The sequence below is a fragment of the Conger conger genome, chromosome 1 (genome assembly GCF_963514075.1).
Source record: "Conger conger chromosome 1, fConCon1.1, whole genome shotgun sequence".
In the NCBI taxonomy this organism is placed as follows: domain Eukaryota; kingdom Metazoa; phylum Chordata; class Actinopteri; order Anguilliformes; family Congridae; genus Conger; species Conger conger.
The window spans coordinates 35684242-35707214 of NC_083760.1; the positions used below are offsets into that span (position 1 = coordinate 35684242).

General features: G+C 42.5%; 1 protein-coding gene across 1 annotated transcript in view; it reads left to right on the top strand.

Moving 5' to 3' along the window:
• The first annotated feature begins 2822 nt into the window (after positions 1-2822).
• Positions 2823-22973, top strand: part of cenpo (centromere protein O) — a 22946-nt gene continuing 2795 nt past the window's right edge. Inside the window, exons 1-5 of the mRNA XM_061256483.1 lie at positions 2823-3106; positions 6023-6186; positions 16327-16489; positions 19226-19494; positions 22637-22802. Coding sequence (XP_061112467.1) covers positions 3076-3106; positions 6023-6186; positions 16327-16489; positions 19226-19494; positions 22637-22802 — 793 coding nt within the window. The 5' untranslated portion in view covers positions 2823-3075. The remainder of the gene's footprint in view (positions 3107-6022; positions 6187-16326; positions 16490-19225; positions 19495-22636; positions 22803-22973) is intronic.

Consider the following 22973-nt stretch of genomic DNA (forward strand, 5'->3'; position numbering starts at 1 on the left):
AACAGCTGTGGAGATTTATAGTTTTATGTCTGAAACCTTTGTCTTTTTATGCTTAGGGCAGAGAAATATGAAATATGAGGTTCCAAGCAGGTATGGTATTCACAGACATAGGTATGGTGTCTGGTGTACTCTTCCCTGGTTGTGTCATAATTTTGTGGCCCAAGAGAATATAATACAAATGTCCATCTTCGAGATATATGTATTATACACTCAGTGAGCACTTTATTAGGTATTTATTAGACTTATTTATTTTACTTCTACTGCTGTAGCCACTGTTGTAATGTACATTAATGTCACCTTCCTGTCAGCTTTGACCAGTCAGGCCATTCTCCTCTGACCTCTCTTATTAACAGTGCATTTCTGTCTGCAGAACTGCTGCTCACTGAATTATTTTGTATTTTTTTTGCACCATTCTTTGCAAACTCTAGAGACTCTAGTGTGTGTGAAAATCCCAGGATATCAGCAGTTTCTGAGATACTCAAACCACCCTGTCTGCCATGAACAATCATTCCATGGTCAAAGTCACTTAGCGATTTACAAATGCATAGGTTCTTCCCAGGTTAAAGCATCAAATCCATTACTAGTCAATAGACAAAGGGCTGTTCTAAACAAAAAGACAACAGTCATTGTAAGTTCAATATTATTATTATTATTATTATTTATTTATTTTTCTTTGGGTTAGATAAGAGGGTTATTGGAAGCGGGGGGAGGGGGGGGGGGGGGAATCAGGAGGGAGAACTAAGGTATAGTTTGAAAAGGTGTGTTTTTAGACTGTGTCAAAATATGGGGAGGGATTCTGCTGTCCTGACAGTGGTAGGCAAGTCATTCCACCACTGAGGAACCAGAATGGAAAACAGGCGTGAACGTGCAGCTGGACAGCCAGGTGCTCATAGTGAGGGAACCACAAGGTGACCAGAGCTGGCAGACTGGAATGGTCTTGCTGGGGAGTAGGGAGCAATTAAAGATTGTATGTAAAGTGGGGGAGTCCCCTTAGCAGCCTGAAATGCCAACACTATGGCCTTGAAGCGGACACGTGCGGCAATAGGAAGCCAGTGGAGGCCATTGAGGAGTGGGGTGACAGACCTGACCTGAGCTGACTGGTGGTCAGACGAGCTGCAGCATTCTGGACCAGCTGGAGGGGCTTGATGGCACATGCTGGGAGACCGGCCAGGAGAGAGTTGCAGTAATCCAGGCGGGAAATGATGAGTGTCTGTACTAGGAGCTAGGTGGCTTTCTCCGTCCGGAGATAATGGATACGGCGTATATTCTGGAGGAAGAACCTGCAGGTTTTGGCAGTGGAGGATACATGTGGAGGGAGGGTGAGGTGGTTATCAAGAGTCACCCCTACTTATTAATGCGATTAGTGTAGTGTGTGAACATGAGAGACAGCTTTAATTTGAGGGTATTTACATCCATATTGGGTGATTTGTGTCAGAATTACATATTGGGTGATTTGTGTCAGAATTACATCCCTTTTTATACATGGTCCCTCCATTTTAGGGGTAGGTAATTGGTCATTTGGCTGGCTCCAGATTTGGGAGTGTTCCCTGTTTTACTCAGTGCGGTATCTGGCTATCTCAGTAATCCTGCTTTCTGGAACAAGCCCCAGGAGGTATGTTCAACTAAACACTTAATCAGACAATCTTTCTTCAAGAACCACCATAGGTAGCCTTCTGTGATTTGGGAGAAGCATGAGAGCCGTGTGATGAAAAAGGACCTTCAGAATGCCTCACATTTCTGTTTCTTGTCAGCGATTGTTTTGGAATAGGAAACATGTTCCAGTTTTGTGTTCTCTCACAGAGTTCACCCACAAACCAACTGTTACTGGTAAAAAAGCATGAAATGATAATGTCCAAACACAAGGAACAGTGTGCACCCCAACTACAATGACAGTACCTTATAAAAGTCAACAAATGGTATCTTTTAGACCTACAAAACGTATTTCCAATGACCCTGAGAACTCATTTAGATGCCATTGTTCATGGAAGAATCTTATGTAAAAAAAGATTAATCTGTATTTTTTCAAGCAAAATCTATTGTGCATCATTAACTAGTTTAATTTCAGGTTTTATTTTTCGCCTGAACAATAATGACATTTACGAAACAGTACCTTGGTATCTTCATGAATTACCCCATGGAATTTCACCAATCCTTGTGTAAGGATTGCACATTTATTAGAATGCCGTTAATCCTAGGCATTGCCTGTGGACACCTATCAGGAATGACGACTGCATTGACATCATTGATAACAGTAGCTTTTATTGAAAGATTAAGAAACTTGTCCCTGAGCAAGACACCTAACCCCCAAATGCTCCTGACGAGCTGGTCGGCGCCTTGCGTGGTGGCCAGTCGCCATTGGTGTGTGAGTCTGTGTATGAATGGGTGAATGAATCGCCATCGGTGTGTGTGTATGAATGTTTAAAAAAAAAAAAAAAAAAAAAAAAAAAAAGGATTAAGAAACTCCTATTGCACAGTCCTTGTTTAACTTCACTATTGCAAGACTGGACTGCCATCTGTTGGTGTATTTAGTTATTGCGGCTTCTTAGTTAGAACTACAAACAAGTGACCAAACCTTATAATACACTCAGGGACATGGCTACACAATGACGCAAATATTTGTGGGCTGGCAAGAAATAACGTTTATAATCGGGCTATTTCATCAATACAGGACGTCTACTTTGATTAATTTTCTTCACTCCCCCTTCTTCCGGGTAGTGGAGTGAAGGAGGGCCGAATGAAAAATAATGGGGCGCACCCAAAACCTACGCTTTTATTTTGAAATTGTCGCTCACGGGGGGGGTTACACCGGAAGTTAATTCACTTACTTCACTGAAGCGCGAATGTTTTAAAATGGTGGATACAAAGTTAGCAATTATTTCTCTGCTCATCGTTGTTTCCAGTGTTTAGCCCTTACCATCAAGCTCGTTTTCAATGACATGTGAAAATTTATTAAACGTTTATTTGAGGCACAGTAAACCCGGTGAACCTAAACGAATGTGCTCGATGGCCATTCGTTTATATGTTTAGAACATTTGATATTGGAATAATCCGGTCATCGAAATACGAAGTAAGAGAATGGAGGAAGCTAGAGAATGTCTCAGAGAAGGTAAGCGGTTTTTAAGTAGACCAAAGATGGCTTGCTTGCTTTCATGAGAAAGTACTTATCAGTCATTAATTTAGCTAGTGACAGGGGGTTTGAGATTGCCGTAAATTGGTTTTATATTTAGATATTCGGATTCCTGCTTCAATAGCTCAGGAACGAAACGTCAAATACTGAAGCAAATGACAAATTCTGAATGCGGATACAAAAGACAACAAGCTTCAATCTTAGTATGTAGCGTGGTCTTTCCGAAATGCATACGTTTCGACAAAATCGAGCGAATGATCACTTTCTCGTCCTCCCCACACGTAAGGGACCGTCTACAAAGTTCACCACCAGAAATCTATGTCTTTTAAAAATCCATAGTACTTTACGAACATGAAATTTACAGAACTAACAACTAGAACTCGACAAGACAAGGGTCCATCAGCGGCCCCTACCACAGCTTTTATACGTGGAAGTGGGTATTATACAAAAAAAATAATTAAATAAATAAATAAAATAAATATTCAAAACACTGGACATAAAAGCCAACAATCGTTCACCATTGTAACATAATCAGGAAATACAATTTATTGTCATTTGATCGATTCCTATCTCATGCAGATGCTTGCTTAATTTACAAAGTTATTCATGATATGGTTCCACCATAGTTGAAGAAGTTCATACTTCAGAAGAAGAGCTGATGGAAGCGGTGACTGGAAGACACAGTTCAGATCCATGTTTGCTAAAGCAGCTTTCTCAGTTAGAGCAATTAATAACACAATACCCATCACTACCAGACTGCTCAACCTTCATGAGTTTTAAAGCTCAAATTAAACTCTGGTTAAAAGCAGGAAAGTTATTTGTACTTCTATATGCAGTTATATGCATTTGGATCGCTACTGCCATGCAATGCTGCTGTTCTCCATGACATCATACTGTGTTGTATTGTATTGTTTGTTTGCTTCTTTTTTGTAAAGTACATATTGTATAGTCATTTATTGTATTATGTGAATATAAAAGCACTTTTATTGCCTTTTATTGATGCATGTCCTTACTAGAAAAAAATTTACATGAGAAGGCAGCAGCACCGCCTTTACAGATTACGAGGCCCCAAATGGCCATAGTACAGTTTAGATTTGGAAATTTATACTCCTGAATCATTTTTTTCCTCAGTTAAAAAAATCAATATATTTTCAGCTGTAAGATGGAAAGCCTTAATATCAACACTAAAGATTGGAGGTACCTCTTCTGCATGCATCATTATGGAATGCATCAGCAAATTTTTAGCTTGATTTAATTGAGGTTTTATTCTAAAACAAATTCAGTAGCTTCACACCTATCAGTAGGTAGGAGAGCATTAAAACCAACAAAAAAATAACAGAAGGCCTATTGGCCATACTACAGCTTTTCAATTGAGACATTTCAATTATAGATTCCTTCAACCTCGAGGAGGGGAGATATAAAGCTGGAAATGCACGTTAGAGGGCTACCTCTAGGCCAGACTACAACTATCAGAATTCAAAATTTTAATCACTGTAAAGTGGCGTAAAAGAACCTACCTCACCACCCCGCTCCTCCCAAAATTTAAGGTGTAAATTGTATTGGAGAAGCAGGGTGACTGGGAGAGGGATTAAGAATTTTTAAAAATAGCACAATGCTACTCCATACAGAAAGGTTCTCCATGCAGATAGGAACCCTAGCCATTGTGGTTGCAATGCTACTGTGTTACCCACTACACCATCATGCCAAAATACACCAAGACTAAAACATTTATTGCCTTTAGGTCAGGGAATTCTTGATGTCATTAATGACCCTGATCCAATAGCTCAGTCTGGTCTGGAAATTAATTGAACTCCATTCAATCCTCACATAGGAATAGATGGAAATATTTTTACTGCTATACATTTAAATGGCATTGCATTTGATTTGTCTAATTGTGCTGATGCACACTATAATAATGCCATTCAATGTAGTTTGCAGCCATTTACAGATATACCAGTTACTTAGGAAAAAATTGAAATAGCTTCTCAACAATATAGCTATAGCCTTGGCAAGAATTAAACAAACTCTACTTAATAGAGGGCCCCCTACTGGAGTTTGGCCAGTATGGGGCTCTATGTTAAGTACAGTTGTTGTATTACTGTCCTTACGGTTGAGAAGCTATTGATCTTTTTACCTTAAAAATCCTTTCAAGGCGCAAGTCATTCTCATGAAAAAATTGGTTGTAGTGGACTGTCGATGTTGCCACAGTTGACAATTGTGTGTGAAGAACTTCTTGTTTCTTCTTAATTATGACTTGTTCGCTGCTGGTACTTCGAGTCGCGTTTTCAGGAAAGAAAGAGTCGTTACTCGAAATTCGAGGGGGTGAGACAAGTTCAGCTCTTTATTCGTGGTTCCATGTCGTGTGTACGTTCTCCTGAGCTTTCACCAATCTTACACACCAACACTGAAACATGGCACAGTTTAAGTACAATTTCGAAACAAAGCGGGATCTAGCCAGGAGGAAGTCTTCATACATGTGATAATTCAATCCTTTCTTGGTTCCTCTTCCTGGCTAGATCAATGATTCTTTACACATTATAATTTCGATTCACCTGGGGTTGCTTTCCAATGGCTCTCGGCTCCTAAGTTTTGGGGGAGAGCTTGCATTTGAAAGGGTAATTAACACCCAGACAGAGACAGGATAAGGAGTGGAGACATACAGGTTTTACTATTGAGACTGTGAATAAATATATTACTATAAGAAAACACCAAAATCTAATGTCATCTTATTTACATGCTTCATTTATGAGCTATTAAATTCTAAATTTCAAATATCCAGCAAATATCCCAATATAAAACTAACTTTACGCCAATGGGTTTGAGGACACGAATGAATCATTTAAAATGGCATGGATAGTTAATAAATGGTGCACATATGTCTGTTGGCATCCTCAGGTGTGCTGAATCACCTGAATGTACTGGAGACAGAGGCATTGGTGCTTTCCAGACAACAGAAGCTATGTTTGCAACAGCAGAGCCGAGTGGATGACCTCCGAATCACGGTGGAGAAGCTGAGGGCCCACAGAGACCAGCTCAAAGCCAGAGCAAAGACCACCATGGTGAGAGGAGCACGGGGAGCAGTTGCTCGCTAGCTAGCCAAGTTATTAGTCTGTGAGCCAGATCCTCAAATTTTGGCCATCATGCCCACTTGGAGTGATGATGTCTCATAGTGATTTATTGGAAACTTGTGTTCCTATTATGAGAGAATGTAGGAATAATATTGTGACAATGGTAGCTTTTTATGTGATAGGCCTATTACTAGTTTTTTCATTCCTCCATCATTTGTTTTTCATGTCTTTCGATTGTCAACTCAAACTCCTATAAAAACTGTTACTACATATACATATATATATATATATAAGGTCAATAGAACTTGACTTTCTACCTCTTATGGTGAAATAAGGCTCTTGGAATGCCTCTAGATGAGGGTTAATTATAGCACTCACTATATGTTTGCGTTGATCAAAACGAAATTTTTTTGGATCAACCTCAATATCCGACCCGTTTCAATGGCATTTTGCAAGTCTACTACAATGGCAATGGGCTTGTGAACTACCGATTTTGGTATTGGTACGTTACGCCATTTGTGTTAGGCATACCCAACAGATCCCGACACAGGAACCTACTGGAGATTAAATTCAGAAATATAGGTGCTCATTTCATGACTGCATTTTTTTATTAAATTATAAACTAAACTGCAGCCATCAACATCAGCCATCGCCATCATTTTGTCATTCTCCCTGCTCCACTGCAGCCACCGAACATCAGCCATCGCCTATATCAATACGTCTGACAGCCTGCTGTTGTTTTGCTAGCTCACTTTACATTGGATGTTGACAGCTATGATGTTTTTACTTGTTAGAATAAGCAATGATGTACTGGTTAAGTTGTAACCAGCTAATTTAGCTAGCACGATCACGTAGCCGATGTGAATAGCCATCCGCTTTATAATTTGTATATGAAATAGCTTAGCCAAGGATATTAAGAAATTTAAGGTATTAGTTTGTGCTGGGTAATTTGAAATGATTAAATAGATACGAGCAAGCACTTGATATTCAGTCTAGTGGATAAGGCGTCCAGCTAAAAAAACCAAAGATCCTCGGTTCAAATCCATTTTTTCTTCAATTTCAATTGCAATTGGAAACTGAACTACTGAATGTGCTTCCTTTGCCCACACTTTAGCCTTTATTTTTTCCCTTCCATAATAACTTTGTCCCAGACCTTCTCGCTAGGCTCGTATTTTTTGGCTGATTCTAATTTGGCCTTTTGATTCTTGTTGCTGATGACCTTGCAATGTAAGCCTCTCTGATGTGATGATATGATGGCTTTTAATTTCCACCCCTGCACTGTGCAGACTGCTGGTGTGATATCGCTGACTGTTAGAGGGTTTTTCTTCACAGCTCTTGGGACTCATATGTCATGACTTAGTCTTCTTTTGCCAACCTGTATTGTGTTTCATTTCCACCGGTGGTTTCTTTCATGATGGCGTGCTGACTTCTGACTACAAATGCAATCGCCACAGATGTCAACGAAGGCAAAATCCCATACTAAACTCTCACTCCCTGCTCCTTTGTGTGTGAACAGTCAATGCAAAAGGAAACCCCTGAGCAACAGTTGACATAAAAACCGCTGTTTCTGTAACCGTAAAAAATATACACATGTAAATACCATGCAATAAAAGTTGCCTATTGTTGGGGCAGCCTGTAGTGTACTGGCTATGACTTTTTTTTTTTTTGGTTATTTTATTCGATTTTCTAAATACCAAATACTCTATTTTATTTATATAAATTTTGTTAAGTATTTAATAGTAGTTGCCCAATCCTGCTCACAGTAGTGTAAGTTAAAAAATGAATAAATTATATGGTGTATGAGGTCAAGTCAAGTTTATTTGTATAGCACATTTCATACACAAGGCAATTCAAAGTGTTTTACATAAACAAAAATTATGACAGAAGAAAACAGCATAGGGGGAGAAAAAGAGCATAGAGAACAGAATCATAAAATAGACATATAAAATAGACATAAGATGAGCATAAAAAAAGACAATAAAAAATATAAAAAAGTGTAAAAGTAGTGCATTTTAGCGTCAGAGTGCAGTACTTTAGCAGCAGTTAAAGGCAGAGGTAAGCATAAAGGTCTTTAGTCTATTTTTAAAAATAAGTAGAGTTGAGGCAGATCTAAGATCTTCCAAGAGTTTATTCCAGTTGTGTGGCATAGTAGCAGAATGCAGCTTTCCCATGTTTTGTTTTGATCCTAGGAACAGCTAGTAGACCGGTCCCTGATGGCCTAAAGGCTCTAGAGGGTTCATAGTGTAGAAGCAATTCAGAGATGTATTTTGGGCCTAAACCGTTAAGTGATTTATAGACCAGTAACAGTATTTTAAAGTCTATTCTATGACACACTGGTAGCCAATGCAGGGACCTGAGAACTGGTGTAATATGTTCAGCTTTCTTAGTCCTTGTTAGAACTCTAGCAGCAGCATTCTGAATGAGCTGTAGTTGTCTCAGTGCTTTTTTGGGAAGGCCTGAGAAAAGACTATTACAGTAGTCTAACCTACTAGAAATTAAGGCATGAATTAGTTTCTCTAGGTCTTGTTTGGACACATGGCCTCTAATTCTTGCAATATTTTTAAGATGATAAAATGATTTTCTTATAGACTTGATGTGGGAGTTAAAAGAGATCAGAGTCAATAATAACGCCAAGATTTTTTACTTGATTTTTTGGCTTAAGAGATAAGGACTCAAGGTGTATAGTAACTTTAAGCCTTTCTTCTTTGGCACCGAAGAAAATTATCTCTGTTTTATCTTTGTTTAGTTGGAGGAAATTCTGGCACATCCAGTCATTTATTTGGTCAATGCACTGACACAGTGAGTCTATAGGAGCATAGTCACCTGATGAGAGAGTTATGTATAGTTGGGTGTCATCTGCATAATTATGTTAAGCTATTTTGTTTTTTTGCATAATTAGGCCTAGTGGGAGCATATAAAGGTTGAATAAAACAGGTCCTAAAATAGATCCTTGGGGTACCCCACATGTTATACTAGTTTGGTCAGATGTGTAGTTGCCAATGGAAACAAAGTAGTTCCTGTCTTCCAGATAGGACCTGAACCACTCTAAGACCGTGCCCGATAGCCCAACCCAGTTTTCCAGTCTGTCCAGTAGTATTAAGTGGTCAACAGTATCAAAGGCAGCGCTAAGATCCAGTAACACTAGAATTGAAGTTTTGCCTGAGTCAGTGTTCATACTAATGTCATTTATAACCCTAGTGAGCGCCGTTTCGGTGCTGTGATGGGGTCGAAAACCTGACTGGAGTTTATCTAGGAGATCGTTTGAGGTTAAGAAGTTGTTAAGTTGTTGGTAGACGGCTTTTTCAATTACTTTGCTTATAAAGGGAAGATTTGATATTGGTCTGTAGTTGCTAATTACAGAAGTATCAAGGCTACGCTTTTTTAGTAGGGGTTTAATAACTGCAGTTTTCAAGGACTTGCCGGTTAGGAGGGAGCTATTAACTATTTGCAGTAAGTCGGTCGCCAAGCAGCTGTAAACACTTTTAAGAAAGCTTGTTGGCAGGGTGTCAAGGCAACACGATGATGACTTAAGGCCTTGTACAGTTTCCTCAAGAGTTTTGTGGTCAATGGCACTAAACTGGGTCATGCCTATTGAGCTACTTTTCTGCAGGTGCAGTGGTGTTACATCTTTTTTTAATGTGGAACCACTAATACTTTGTCTGATGTTTTTAATTTTATCTGTAAAGAAGACGGCAAACTCATTGCATTTGACAGCGGAAAGAAATTCAGGAGCTGTTTGTGGCGGGGGGTTAATCAGCCTATCAACAGTGGTGAATAGAGTGTGAGCATCATTGATGTTTTTGTAAATAATGTCAGAGAAGAAAGATTGTCTGGAACTTTTCAATTCTAGATTATAGGAGTGAAGACTTTCTTTGTAGATGTCATAGAAAATGTGAAGTTTAGTTTTTCGCCATTTACGCTCAGCTTTTCTTTACGGAAGCAGCATTCCTCCACGGTGCTTTTTTCTTACCAGAGATTGATTTCACCCTAACAGGTGCAACAATATCAATAACATTCAAGATTTTTTAATAGAAATTATCTAGGAGATCATTAACAGAGGCTGAGGAGAAGGTAGGTGTCAGGGAAATAGTCTCCATAAACAGCGCACTGGTACTCTCATTAATGTGTCCCTTTTTAACGGTTTGCGATCTAATAAGAGTGTCAGGGGTGATCTTAATTTCAAGAAAGATGCAGAGATGGTCAGACAGAGCGACATCAATAGCCGATACAAACGATGACTTAAAACCCCTTGTGATAAATAAATCCAGGGTATGGCCCCGGTTGTGGGTGGGCCCTGAGACATGCTGTGACAGACCAAAGTAAGTCAAGTAAGTAAGTTCTTTGGCATCGTTATCATTCGGGTTGTCTATGTGAATGTTGAAATCTCCTGCAATAGATATAGAGGTCATGTTCCATGGAGATTATGGACAGTAGTTCAGCAAATTCATCAAAGAAGCTATTAGAATACTTTGGTGGTCTGTATATAATCAGGAGTAAAACAATGGGAAAACATTTCAGAACCGCAGCAAGATATTCGAACGAGGAGAAGTCTCCAAATGATACATGCTTACATTGAAACACGTCTGAAAAGATAACAGCTACTCCCCCCCCTTTCTTATCAACTCTGGGGGTATCAATGAAGCTAAAATTTGGCGGAGCTGACTCAGTCAGAACAGTCACTCATGATATCCAATTTATGGCTAGTAATCTGGTCACTGATTAGGAGAGATTTATTTGACAGTGATCTCACATTGAGCAGTGCAGCTTTTATAATTTTAGTGTCAGGATTTTGTGACGCCTGCTTTCCAGGCTGTCCCTGGGGAATAGATATTAGGCTTGATTTAAAAACAGAATGTGCTGAGAAGTGAGTGTTTTGCCTAGAGGTAATCAGCGCAGGAATAACGGAGTAGACACTTAGAACAGCTTCGCAGCCAGATTGCTGTGGGACCTTGTCCTTATCGGAACAGGGTGAGGTGGTCTCCTTGGCACTCTTCGAGCGCGTGAAGGCGGTCGGGGGGGGGTAGACGATGGGGGGGTTTTGAGGGTAGGGGCTGAGGGCTGGCTAGGACTGATGTGGGGGGGGCAGGTTGAGGGGCAGGTCGAGGGGGCTTTGGGGGTAGGGGCTGAGAGCTGGCTAGGACTGATGTGGGGGGGGCAGGTCGAAGGGGCTTTGGGGGTAATAGCTGAGGGCTGGCTAGGACAGAGTGGGTGGTTAGGCTAGAGTGGGGGTGGGACTTCGGTATTAGGGGGCTGGCTAGACCAGCATTAACCAGTGCATTCATCCCATCTGTAAATGGCAATAGAGGGAAGAGGGGGGAAAGCAGGGAGGTGGAGGATGAGGAGAGGGGGGTAGAAACCTGGAGGGGAGTAGAAGCCTGGGGTGAGGCATCTTGGGGGTAGGTAGACGCCTCTGCTGGTTGTTGGTGAGGTGGAGTGTAAGCCTCAGGAACTGCTGGGGGGGAAGCCTGGAGGGGAGTAGAAGCCTGGGGTGAGGCATCTTGGGGGTAGGTAGACGCCTCTGCTGGTTGTTGGTGAGGTGGAGGGTAAGCCTCTGGAACTGCTGGGGCGTAGTCTGGCAGTGGGGGGATGGGAGAAACCTCTTTTGCAAGGACGTCGTGCTGTGGTGCTGGGCTGGCGTTTGATTGTGGGAGAGGAGGGGGGGCGGCCCTGTCCTTGTGCTTATCTACAGTTGGGTGGTTGATGTTGAAAAGTAGGTTAGCGGTGAACAGCGCCTCTCCAGCTCTGTTAAGATGAAGTCCATTCTCACTGAAGAGGTATCGTTCCCAAAGCAGATTGAAATTATCGATAAAGTTCACTTTATATAGGGGACAAGCAATTGAGAGCCATGTACTTATTCCCAGTAATCTGCTGAATTTGTTAACTCTCCACCCATTTGAAGGCAGAGGACCACTAATAAATGCCACAATATTCAGGGAGCCTAGCATCTTTAGTAGTTCAACAGTCACGTTTTAGTATCTCTGATTGTTCCTTCAAGATATCATTCACCCCAAAGTGCAAAATAATCTTGTTGACATTTTGGTGGGCAGACAGGATCTCTGGGATTTTTTCTGTTATGTCACAGATCACCTCATCAGGGAAACAGAATGTTTTGGTGTTCCTCTTACCACCAATGTTTTTTACAGCAGAATCACCAATAACCAGGGTTGTTATTGGATTGTCTTGCTGCTGCTGTTGAGGCCTGGTATTTTTCGAGAGCCTTGTAGCATCGTTAGCTTGGGGCCTTGTTTTCTCGGAACGCCCTCCCCTATTCTCTGCGCGGCGTCGAGACGAACCATATGGCAATCCAGGCTCACGCAGCAGCGGTTGGAATCTGTTTCCCAGCTGTAGAGACAACAGTGGTTGTGGGGAAGTTCTCTTTCTACTTCCTCTCGTAGCAGTCCACGGCTGTTCCGCATTAGCCGCGGGGGTTGGGATACCCTGTTGACTAGTAATCAAGGAGGGCCATCCCGTAGCAGAGCTAATCTCAGGGCGATGGGAAGCGCACTCTGTGGCTTCAGGAATCACTATTCTGTGGGGAATAGATCTATTTTTCGGCTTTGCCCCGTATACATTCCAGTGGGTAGTGCCGTTACTTACAGTTTGTTTCCCTGATACAGTGCTGGCTGCCGCGGCAGTTTCGGAGATTGGCCTTGATTCGTTAGCATTGTCCGGAGCTATCGTTAGCTTAGCAGTGTCTAAGGGCTCAGGGCAGGGTTTGGCTAACGTTAGCTTGTGAGCCATCATTAGCTTAGCAGTGTCTGTGGGTTCAGGAAAGGGTTTGGCTGACGTTAGCTTAGCATTCGGTATCCACGGGACTGTATCGTTCATGGATCGATTGGCAACAGTACTCACATTATGAGCTAATGCTACCTTAGCATTTTGGCTCGGTGGCAGTGTAGAGTTGTTCACAGAGCCCTTCAGACGAAAAATCGTTGTTTCAAGTACTGCAATCTTCTGTAAATGTCCACAACAGCTTTTACAGGGCGACATGTCCGTGTCAAGGGGATATTTAGTCCCGGTTTCTGGGTCGGACTAGGCTACGTATCTTAGCCTAGTTAGCTTCGGTATCTGGTCCGGTAAGCCGTGGCAGTGCTCCGGCCATAGCGTAAAAATAAAATAATTATAAATTCCAGGAAGAAACCGTAGGAACTACGGCGGCACGGATGGTGCAGTGGGTAGCACTGCCGCCTCACAGCAAGGAGGTCCTGGGTTCGAATCCCCGTCGGCCGGGGCCTCTCTGTGTGGAGTTTGCATGTTCTCCCCGTGTCTGCGTGGGTTTCCTCCGGGTACTCCGGTTTCCTCCCACAGTCCAAAGACATACACGTTAGGCTGATTGGAGAGTCTAAATTGTCCGTAGGTATGAGTGTGTGAGTGAATGGTGTGTGTGCCCTGTGATGGACTGGCGACCTGTCCAGGGTGTATTCCTGCCTTTCGCCCAATGTATGCTGGGATAGGCTCCAGCCCCCCTGCGACCCTGATCAGGATAAGCGGGTTCAGATAATGTCCAAACGTTTGACTGGTACACTATGTGGTACTGTTACACTCGCATGAAATTCAAAACATTGGTGCTAGCCTTCCAAACAGTTAAGGGGTCTTCCCCAGCTTACCTACAAAAAATCATCAGACCCTACACCCCTGCCACGCTCGAGACTACTGTCTGTTCTGGCTCCACGGTGGTGGAACGAACTCCCTGTTGAGGTCAGAACTGTAGAATCTCCTCCCACCTTCAAGCGCAAAGTGAAGACGTACCTCTTCAAGCAGCACCTCTCCCCGTCCCTCCCTACCTCCCTGTGAACCTTAATTGTTGTATTTCTGTGATTTACTTTTGTGTATCAGTATTTTTAGTTTGGCTAGTTAAGGGGTTTGCTCATACGTATGCGTTGTTTGTTTGTTTGTTTAAAAAAAAAAGTCTTTGTTGTGCAGTTAGCAGTTGAAATTGTACTTCCCTCTAGGGTCTTTCAGCGCACTTATCCCTGGTTATGGGTATGCACTTTGTTGTACGTCGCTCTGGATAAGAGCGTCTGTCAAATGCCATTAATGTAATGTGGGAAAATGCTGCTTCCAAATTAATTAATTTCTAATGTAATGTGTTTAATCTAATGTGTTTAAATGGATGTAAATTGGTACCCGGTTGCTAATTTGCAACCGATTAATTTTTTTCTTGGAATTTGTGTGTTGAAACTACATGTAAAAATGAGGGAGCTTTAACTCATCCATGGCATACTAACTAGGTTTGAGACTTTCCAGATGGGCTGGCTAAACTACTACAATGTCGTGTAAAACGATATTTCCAAAACAACAAATATATTTGGCAGTGTTTTAAATGCATAGGCCTAATTTGGAATTAAAACTAGCTTGCTTGTCCTTAGAAGTTCTTCTGCAGTAAAACAATTGTATCTTTAAAAGTCCTTAAAGCATATTTTGGTGCTGGGAAAAGTGCTTAATTTTCATTTGCTACTTGCCATGATAATTCCCCTTGGCTAAAAAGCAATGTAAATGGCATGTTTTACAAGGGTTTGTTGTTTTGGACCTCAACGTTTCATAGAATTTCGGAGAATTTATGAACATTATTTTAGCAGTATTTAGGCACGTTTCAGTATTGAGTATTGTTTTAGTATTTGGTATCATGATACCTGGTATTGGTATTGACATGATTTTTTATATCATGACAACACTTGTGTATACTTGAGAATACTGGTATCTAGTTCTCATGTTTCAGCAAGCCTAAATGCGTGTGTCACATGCAGTGACACACCCCTGAGAGGATAGACAAGCTGGACACAGGGAGATGTAGAAATTCCGGTTTGCACTGGTGTTTTATAAAATCGCTGGGGAAGGTTATGGGAGAGAGAGAGCTCACCAAAGAATGGGAAATTTAGCTTTCGTCCTTGCGGGATCGGGTCTAAAAATAATTAGGCTAATTATGAGAGTAGACCAAATTTTTCTGTGGCAACTCTTCAGTCACTTATAATTCTTTGAAAGGTGCAAATGTGAAAAATGTTGCATGACTGGGAACCTTGATGTTGTTGAGAGCTAAAAGGGTTTGACAAAAGCATTCAAGATCATTTAAAACCTAGGCATTCTTCATCTTGGTTTTCTGAATTGAATGGAATCAGCCTAAGGTGGCCATAAGGCCATAAGGTGGAAGAGATTGCAATTCTGCCATCAGTTGTGCATTTTCTTTTTAATTGACTCTTTTCTTCTCTTATGACAATAAAACAGACAAAAACAATAAAGACCTACTGTATGTTGTTATTTTTTGAACAACTCAATATAGGATTTCCTATATTCAGTCAGTGTTTACCAAAAGGGTTTACCATTCAGACATGAGTCGATTATGCATTTTCTTGTTGAATTCAATCACTTTTCTGTGTACTATTGATCTTGACTGTTGCAATTGGGCCTACCAACAGGACCAGAAAGTTGGGGTGTTTTCTTTGCTACTTTTTGAGAGTATCCCATAGATTCCGATACACCCGGCATGATCAATAAAACACAGAAAAGAAATTGAATCTAAAACGAATATGTAATTGACCCAGGTCTGTTACCGTCTCTGTAGGTTTAAAGTGGTTTCTTTTGTAGTTCAGTATGGTGAAAACTACACTTTTTCAATGGCAAAGTTTACTTTTTGACTTCTCCCACTACACATTCTCATTCCTTGAGGTTGGCATCTCTGGCTTTCTGTTATACATCTTCTAAAACTACGGACATAGACCATTAAAAAAAATATATCACTGAGGCATCATCCCTCCAAGCAGGCATTGTCACCCCCCCCAGGCTCATTAGCTATAGAATATGTGTTGACACATGTGACTGTAGCATACTGTTTTTTGCGCTTATATGTGTTCATGACATTTAAAAGTACAGTTCTATTTGCCCCAGCTGTCTACATAATGTTCTCTGGTATGGGTTGTCCAAATGTGAGTCTTGAATAAATTCTCCCAAACCTATCAAAACCTGAATCCCCCAATTACTCTTGTTCTTTCATGCAGAGAACAGGTGTTATTGTTATTCCGGATTTACTTTGCATATCATTTGATGTTCGATCACTTAGTCAATACATTTTTCTTATTTAAAATTTTCAGCTACAATATATTCAAAAATTTCATTTCTTTTTTGTGCTTATTCCAGTCCCTCCAGCAGCTAAAGGCTGAGACTGACCAAAGAAACGAAGAACGCTATGAAGATGATAACAGTGAAGAAGGCTGTTCAAGGACTGGGCAGTCCCTGCTTTCTTTGCTGATGGTCAGGAGGACTCGAGTGAAAGACCTTCTGCAGGCCCATCACCTCATTGGTACCAAACTCACGAAGGACTAAACTAGATTGGGTGATTCGATTCTAGATTGAACCAGTGGCACAATCACAGTGGCACCGCGATGACAAGCTACTCACTTTATGATCATTCACAGACATCAAGCTGACACTGTTGGCCTGCTTGGTCTTATAAATTCCAGTTTTTCTTTTTTCACACACCTGTGGTTGATGATTTTTCACAGAATACCCCAAAAGTGAAACAAAAATGTGAAATGTCTGTGTGGACCTGAAGGACAAGCTGTACGTAGCAGCAGTATACAGTGGGGCAAAAAAGTATTTAGTCAGCCACCAATTGTGCAAGTTCTCCCACTTAAAAAGATGAGAGGCCTGTAATTTTCATCATAGGTATACCTCAACTATGAGAGACAAAATGAGAAGGAAAAAAAATCCAGAAAATCACATTGTCTGATTTTTTAAGAATTTATTTGCAAATTATGGTGGAAAATAAGTATTTGGTCAATAACAAAAGTTCATCTCAATACTTTGTTATATACCCTTTGTTGGCAATGACAGAGGTCAAACGTTTTCTGTAAGTCTTCACAAGGTTTTCACACACTGTTGCTGTTATTTTGGCCCATTCCTCCATGCAGATCTCCTCTAGAGCAGTGATGTTTTGGGGCTGTCGCTGGGCAACACGGACTTTCAACTCCCTCCAAAGATTTTCTATGGGGTTGAGATCTGGAGACTGGCTAGGCCACTCCAGGACCTTGAAATGCTTCTTACGAAGCCACTCCTTCCTTGCCCGGGCGGTGTGTTTGGGATCATTGTCATGCTGAAAGACCCAGCCAGGTTTCATCTTCAATGCCCTTGCTGATGGAAGGAGGTTTTCACTCAAAATCTCACGATACATGGCCCCATTCATTCTTTCCTTTACACGGATCAGTCGTCCTGGTCCCTTTGCAGAAAAACAGCCCCAAAGCATGATGTTTCCACCCCTATGCTTCACAGTAGGTATGGTGTTCTTTGGATGCAACTCAGCATTCTTTCTCCTCCAAACACGACAAGTTGAGTTTTTAGCAAAAAGTTCTATTTTGGTTTCATCTGATCATATGACATTCTCCCAATCCTTTTCTGGATCATCCAAATGCTCTCTAGCAAACTTCAGACGGGCCTGGACAGGTACTGGCTTAAGCAGAGGGACACGTCTGGCACTGCAGGATTTGAGTCCCTGGCGGCGTAGTGTGTTACTGATGGTAGCCTTTGTTACTTTGGTCCCAGCTCTCTGCAGGTCATTCACTAGGTCCCCCCGTGTGGTTCTGGGATTTTTGCTCACCGTTCCTGTGATCATTTTGACCCCACGGGGTGAGATCTTGCGTGGAGCCCCAGATCGAGGGAGATTATCAGTGGTCTTGTATGTCTTCCATTTTCTAATAATTGCTCCCACAGTTGATTTCTTCACACCAAGCTGCTTACCTATTGCAGATTCAGGCTTCCCAGCCTGGTGCAGGTCTACAATTTTGTTTCTGGTGTCCTTTGACAGCTCTTTGGTCTTGGCCATTGTGGAGTTTGGAGTATGACTGTTTGAGGTTGTGGACAGGTGTCTTTTATACTGATAACGAGTTCAAACAGGTGCCATTAATACAGGTAACAAGTGGAGGACAGAGGAGCCTCTTCAAGAAGTTACAGGTCTGTGAGAGCCAGAAATCTTGCTTGTTTGTAGGTGACCAAATACTTATTTTACCGAGGAATTTACCAATTAATTCATTAAAAATCCTACAATGTGATTTCCTGGATTCTTTCCCCCCATTCTGTCTCTCATAGTTGAAGTGTACCTATGATGAAAATTACAGGCCTCTCATCTTTTTAAGTGGGAGAACTTGCACAATTTGTGGCTGACTAAATACTTTTTTGCCCCACTGTATCCTCATTTCAAGGCCCTTCGTTTCTTGTCAGAGGAGGCCCGCGATGACACATTCTCTAGACTGATGACTGAAGCTGGTCTGGTGCACCTGTGTCTAATGTACCTATAAGTATAGAAAGAACTGGTTGTCCCTGTACAGTAATTTAAAATTTCAAATACCTAAAGTGGCCACTGATTGAAAGGGAACCACAAAAAAAACAGTCACTGGCCTTCCAGGATATGTGTTTGGCAGCCACGCTCTACACTTCCTTGGGTAATTTTCTAATATTGCATATTGTGCTCCATTCTAAATAGATAATCGATTTTTAGAAACCAGGTGGCACCACTTGCATATAAAATGCATGCATAGCAACGCACATGAACATCCACAATTTTCCCATTTTAATCAAGTCAATCAGTGTGAGATATAATACAAAGAATTGTATTGTCAACTCTCTAATTTTGCACGCCCACTAAACCAATATACCACAGCTTGGCAGAATACTCAATTCTGATAGGCTGGGATTATTTTCCCATATATGCCCGGCTATGAATTGGCTAGTGCCTGAAAAAAGTTTAATCACCATTGTAATGCACATTGGTTCGATTAGAAAAAAGAAAAATGGGAATTTGTAAGACCAAGCAGGCCAACAGTGTCAGCTTGATGTTTGTGAATGATCATAAAGTGAGTAGCTTGTCCAGTTATGGCTTGACTACGTGTTGGATGAGTCTGACACCCCTGGTGTAAGGGGACATTGTCCTAATGTATGTTTGTCAGAATCCAGAACAAAACATGAGGATTCAATAGCAACTTACATGACACTGACAGCAGTGTCAATCTAAACAAAATAACTATCTGACTCTCTTGCTTTTCAGGTGGCTACGATGTGACTGAGACCCGCAGAGGCAAAGGCGTGTCCATTTCCATAGCCACCGCCTTCGAGGGCCTCTACCTGGAGACATACTGCCTGGAGCTGGACCTGAGTCGTGCTGTGCGAATCTGCCGCCACAACATCCCCCCATTCATCCCCCTGGAGAAGCTGGCCCAGGTGCACCTACAGACCGACCTCATTGGCTTTCTCAGCACCCTCAGCAGCCACCTCAACGCATTTGCTGGTCGCCGGCAACAAATTTGCCTCATCCAGGTACCATGTGTGTGGGGGGAGGGGGGGGGGGGGGGTTGGTTGTGTGCCTGTGCCACATGGTTGACTGTAGTCTCTATTCTCCCAGCAATGTAATATGTATATCATTTCTTGTTCATATAGAACAACTTAAACACCCTGCATTGATTTGATTTAAGTAGAATTTTTATTAATGGATTTATTTTATTTCCCTGCATGAAACTGGTCTTGGTAACACAGGATGATGCATTTTTTATGCAGAAAAGGGAGTCAGCATGCAGGAAAAAATATTATGCATTCTGTAAATGCAATTATTCCGAGGTCTCAACAAAGTAATGACTCCTGTTTCTTTGAGCCATTTCTGTTTATTGATCATAATATTTACACTTAATTTGAATGAAAAGTCAAAAACAAGATGTCATCCTCTAGCTAGCTTGCTGAACACCAGTGAAATAAAACCAAAAGTGCTCCTAGGGTTTTTTTTTTATATTAGCCTGTGGGGCAAAATATATTTTTTTTTGATCATGCCCAGATGTTATTTAGCTTGTTTCATCCCGCTTCTGTTGCAATAGTCATAATAGTTATGAATTACATTTGTGTTACAAAACCACCTCGCACATCCCCTCCCAGTCCTTGGATATCTGACACCCTCCGTACCTCCAGGGCCAGCCTCCGCGCAGCGGAGATGAAGTGGGGGAAATCCAGAGACGCTTCCGACCTCATGACTTACCAGTCTCTCCTGGCGGCATTCTCTTCCGATGTCACTGCCGCCAAAGCAAAATACTATCAAACGCAAATTCAGAACTCTGCTTCTAACCCCCGGAAACTTTTCTCCATTTTCTCCTCTCTCCTCAACGCACCGCCTCCTCCTCCTCAGTCCTCCTTCGCTGCTGATGACTTTGCTGATTTCTTCGATGAGAAGGTCACAGTCATCCGCAGATCCTTTACAACCACCGCCCCCCTCACTGTGCCCTTCCCCCCCTCTAGGCCCATCCCTTCCTTTTCCACTTTCTCCCCCCTTACGGACTCTGATGTTTCTCAACTCCTGCTCTGCCACCGCCCTACAACCTGTGCCCTTGACCCTATCCCCTCTTCTCTTCTCCAAACTATCACACCTGACATTCTCCCATTTGTCACCTCCCTTGTCAACTCCTCCCTGTCTTCCGGCTGTTTTCCGGCATCCTCCAAGAGGGCCCACATCACTCCGCTGCTAAAAAAGCCTACCCTGGATCCCTCCATCATCCAGAACTACCGCCCGGTATCTCTTCTTCCTTTCCTTTCTAAAACTATAGAACGAGCCGCTTCTACTCAACTTTCTTCCTTCTTTTCTAACAACAACCTGCTAGACCCCCATCAGTCTGGCTTCAGATCGGGCCACTCGACAGAGACTGCGCTCCTCTCCGTCAGTGAGTCACTTCATGCCGCACGAGCAGCCTCCCTCTCCTCTATCCTCATTCTTCTAGATCTCTCTGCTGCCTTCGACACTGTGGATCACTCCATCCTCCTGTCTGCCCTGTCGGCAACAGGCATCTGTGGCACAGCCCTGGACTGGATTGAGTCCTACCTCTCTGGTCGCTCCTTCCAGGTTGCCTGGGCTGGTTCGGTATCGACACCTCGGCCCCTCGCCACAGGAGTTCCCCAGGGCTCAGTCCTTGGCCCACTTCTTTTTTCTCTCTACACTCGCTCCCTTGGCCCTGTGATCACTGCACATAGGCTATCCTACCACTGCTATGCAGACGATACCCAACTCTTCGTCTCGTTCCCGCCGTCTGATACGCAGGTTTCAGCCCGTATCTCTGCTTGCCTGAGGGACATCCAGAGCTGGATGGACAACCACCATCTAAAGCTCAACCCAGGTAAAACTGAAATGATATTCATCCCTGCTAATACCTCTCCCCATCTGGATCTCTCCATTTCTCTCGGGGATACCACACTCACGCCGTCACCCAGTGCAAGGAACCTCGGTGTGGTGATGGACAGCAGACTGTCCCTTTCCGAGAACATTGCGGCGGTGACCCGGTCTTGCAGGTTCTTCCTATACAACATACAGAGAATCCGCCCCTTTCTCACCCCCTACTCGACCCAGCTCCTGGTCCAAGCGATGGTTCTGTCCCGCCTGGACTACTGCAATTCCCTCTTGGCTGGCCTCCCAGCGTCCGCCATCAGACCCCTCCAACTCATCCAGAATGCAGCAGCTCGTCTGGTCTTCAACCTTCCCAAATACTCACACGTCACCCCCCTGCTTACTTCCCTCCACTGGCTGCCTGTCATGGCTCGCATCAAATTCAAAACATTGGTGCTAGCCTTCCAAGCAGTTAAAGGGTCTTCCCCAGCTTATCTGCAAAAAATCATCAGACCCTACACCCCTGCCAGACCTCTTCGTTCAGCCTCCACAGGCCGCTTGGCACCTCCCCCTCTCAGAACCTCCACCTCACGCTCACGACTACTGTCTGTTCTGGCTCCACGGTGGTGGAACGAACTCCCCGTTGAGGTCAGAACTATAGAATCTCTCCCCACCTTCAAGCGCAAGCTGAAGACGCACCTCTTCAAGCAGCACCTCTCCCCATCCCTCCCTACCTCCCTGTGAACCTTAATTGTTGTCTCTGTGACTTGCTTTGTGTATCGGTATTTTTAGTTGGCTAGGTAAGCAGTGTTTGGATAGTTAACTTTGGTGACTTTTGCTCTGTTTGTTTGTTTGTTTGTTCAAAAAAAAAAAAAAAAAAAAAAAAAAAAAAGCCCCTTGTCCTTATCTTTGTTGTACAGGTAGCAGTTGAAATTGTTCTTACCTCTAGGGTCTTTCAGCGAACTTATCCCTGGTTATGGGTATGCACTTTGTTGTACGTCGCTCTGGATAAGAGCGTCTGCCAAATGCCAATAATGTAATGTAATGTAATGTAATGTTATAATTGTGAGTTGACATATCATGGCCAAAATGTGGTGGTGTGGAACACATTTTGAAATGCATTGCAAAGATGCAGTGTTCCATGGATGAGTGCGGCGAGTAGAGGGGAATCCAGTCGCTTTGCTGTGATTAATGCCTTTGTTCATTTTCGGTTTTCAGGAACATGGCAATTCACCTGCATGGAAATTTCGGAATTTCTAAAAGGGTAAAATTGACAAATCTCTTTGTAGTGGACTAATCCATCTCTCCGTCTCTCTCCATTAGGAAGTTCTCCAGGACTCAGTGGAGGTGATGGAAAGCAATATGCTGTTTAACTCGGTTGTTCTCATGTGCACTGACTCGGGAGAGAGCAGAAAAGCCATGCTCTTCACACTGGTGTACTCAGACCTCTCTCGATACCTGCCCACCAAGGTCACCATCGATTCCGAAGGTGAATTGCACTTGCTCATCTTTGGACAGGGAAATCATTCAGCCATTCCTCACAATTTATTTTATATTGTTGGTGATTAATAGAGTGATGTAACCCAGAAGAAGAATATAGTGGCACTAAAACTCAGAAACCAAACCAGTATCACTGATTTGAGCTTGGGTGAAATAAGGT